This window comes from Cariama cristata, unplaced genomic scaffold, assembly GCF_000690535.1.
Source record: "Cariama cristata isolate BGI_N322 unplaced genomic scaffold, ASM69053v1 scaffold7232, whole genome shotgun sequence".
Taxonomy (NCBI): Eukaryota; Metazoa; Chordata; class Aves; order Cariamiformes; family Cariamidae; genus Cariama; species Cariama cristata.
In genome coordinates, this window is record NW_009603171.1 from 38,019 (window position 1) to 40,377 (window position 2,359).

General features: G+C 45.4%; 1 protein-coding gene across 1 annotated transcript in view; it reads right to left on the reverse strand.

Annotated features, from left to right (window-relative positions):
- The window catches only part of GREB1L (growth regulation by estrogen in breast cancer-like), a gene marked incomplete at its 5' end in the record, with an annotated part of 38,985 nt that overhangs the window by 917 nt on the left and 35,709 nt on the right, over positions 1-2,359 (reverse strand). Inside the window, 2 exon segments of the mRNA XM_009695065.1 lie at positions 1-108; positions 1,288-1,488. The exon segment at positions 1-108 is cut by the window's left edge and continues 18 nt beyond it. Coding sequence (XP_009693367.1) covers positions 1-108; positions 1,288-1,488 — 309 coding nt within the window.

The window sequence follows — 2,359 nt, forward strand, 5'->3', positions numbered from 1 at the left end:
TGCGCCAACAAAGGAGTCGCAGAGATAGAGCAGAAGGCCGCTGAAGAACACCCCTTCGCAGTTGACGTTGACTGAGTGCGGGCGGGAACTGATGTAGCATATAGCCACCTGAAACGGAAGGGGAAAAGAAAGGAAGCACTTCTGTGTTAGAAAATGTCTGCGTATGACTTTAAGTGGAGTGGAATATAACTTAGTGATAACAGGCGAGTCCGCTGGTGCTGGTAAAAATCCAATCCAGCAAGAATGCAGCATTGAGCAAACTTCCCCTAGGAAATAACACACAGGACGAACTTCTAGATTCAGATACGGTCACCCAGTCTGCAATACGTTATTTCAGGGCTCTCCGCAATTCAGTTTGATTTTGTGCTTCTCTATGAATTAGAACGACTGTTGAGATTATTTAGGTTGTTCTAACAAGGACACATTTGTCAAACACAGTAAGCAAGTCCACGAGTACCAAAACTGCTGAAGCTTGGGCTCCCCTGTGCTGGATCCTAGGATCAGCCAAGGGGTTCCCAGCCCTGGGGCTGTCCTGCGCTTTGGTGCTGTGATGGCTGTTCTGTATCAAAGGGTTTCTTCTCTACCTTGCCACTGACCTCCACAAAATTTGTCAGAACAAAACCCTTGGTAGTCTTGCACCCTGCTTTAGACCCCGTTCAAACTGACCAATGGGTTCAAAAATTCTGATCTTGCTATCTACAGATATGCAAGACACGTGCAAAGACCTAGTTTCCCTAGGAACCCAGGTTCATAAAAAGAAAAGCTCCTAAAAGGAGTGCTGCCTTGCAAAGGATGAGCTTTGTCCATCAGTGAAGCAAACCACCAGACAAGGGTCGTATCAGAAACTCTCTTAGCCAAAACAAGTTTGTTAAAAGCAGAAATCAAACACAGATGATAAAAAGCTGTATGACAGGACAGCAAGCTCAACAATTTTGTGGATAGATTTTGTACAGACTATGCAGCACACCAAGTTCTGTCAAGAATGGCATCACTTTCAGGTTTTTGCTTCATATGGAACATTATTTCAGCCAGACGTGCCCAATTCCTTTGCAAATCACATCAATCCACCACAGACCTCTGGTCTCTACCTGCACCAGCCAGCTGGAGGCTTTACCACCAGCTCTTCCAGTGGAGTTGGTCCTTTAGCTCCAACAGCAGAGACCAAAGTCTTCAAATGCTACCCTTGATGCTGAGGGTTCATAAAAGAAGGGGTTTTCAACACAAGAAAGATATTGAAGTAAAAGTTTGCATCTACTCGTCCCCGTTATCCCTGCAAATATTTTGTACCTCGAGCCCGATGTTCAGGTAGCAGTCAACGGCCAATACCGGGTTCTTGAAGTTATGAATGGCCTTTGGGAAGAGTTTGTACGTCGCATGTTGAAGGAATTTCTCCAGGAGGAACTGAGATGGGGCTGCCAACAAGGTATGCTCACTGTCGGGGGCGCAGACGTACTGAAGAGGCATTATTGGTGCCAGGCTGTCCGAAACCTGCAATGAAACCAAGGGGAGCCCCTTGTAACCCACCTACTCCGTGTATCTGCTCTGCAGGAGTGTCTCCAGCTGGGGAAGGGATCACCGTGACAGGGCAGGAAGAGAGAGAAAGCTGGGGGAAAGAATCAAAAACCCCCACTCGATTTTGACATAGCACCACAGGACAGAAATGAATGATTTGTTCTGTGGTTGCTAAGTACTTTTGTGGATATCTGCTTGCCTGAAGAAGGGAAACAAAATAGGGAGTTCAAATGGTCACAACGCCCTTCACCCTGCCTCCCTCCCGGACAGTGTAGGAAATGACATCCTCCTTGCCTGGCGTCATCCACAGAAACCGGTTTCTGTGGAGTTCTCATAGGCCAGTCCATCACTACAGATTCCACCGCAAGAAAAGGAAAATTCAGAAAATGACCTCCCAAAATACTCAAATCCTGGGTTTAGCCAGTTAAATCTGAAATATGGAGGTGATTTTTTAGAACAGGGATGGTGTGGGATGTGTTTAAAACCACGAGGAACACAAACTCTCAGATTCCTAGATTAAAAGCAACCCTTTGAAATCTACCTCCCTTTATAAAGCAGGTGTAACATACTCTGTATAAAATATTTGATATTCCCACACTATTTTTATAAATACTTGGATTTGCCAGGTGGATTTCAGAAGGTTCCAATTTTCAGTGCCTTTCGTCAAGGTCTCTGTTTGTCAGCAAGTGCAAGGACTGAAAGTCATCACAAGCCAGCAAACACTAGAAACTAGTGGCTGTGCTAAAATTTTTAAAACCAGGTCCCGTACAACTTGCCTGCTTTTGATCAGAGTGTACATCTGCAAATTCTTCCTCTGTCAGAGGTACCACTGAATAGCTAGACCACA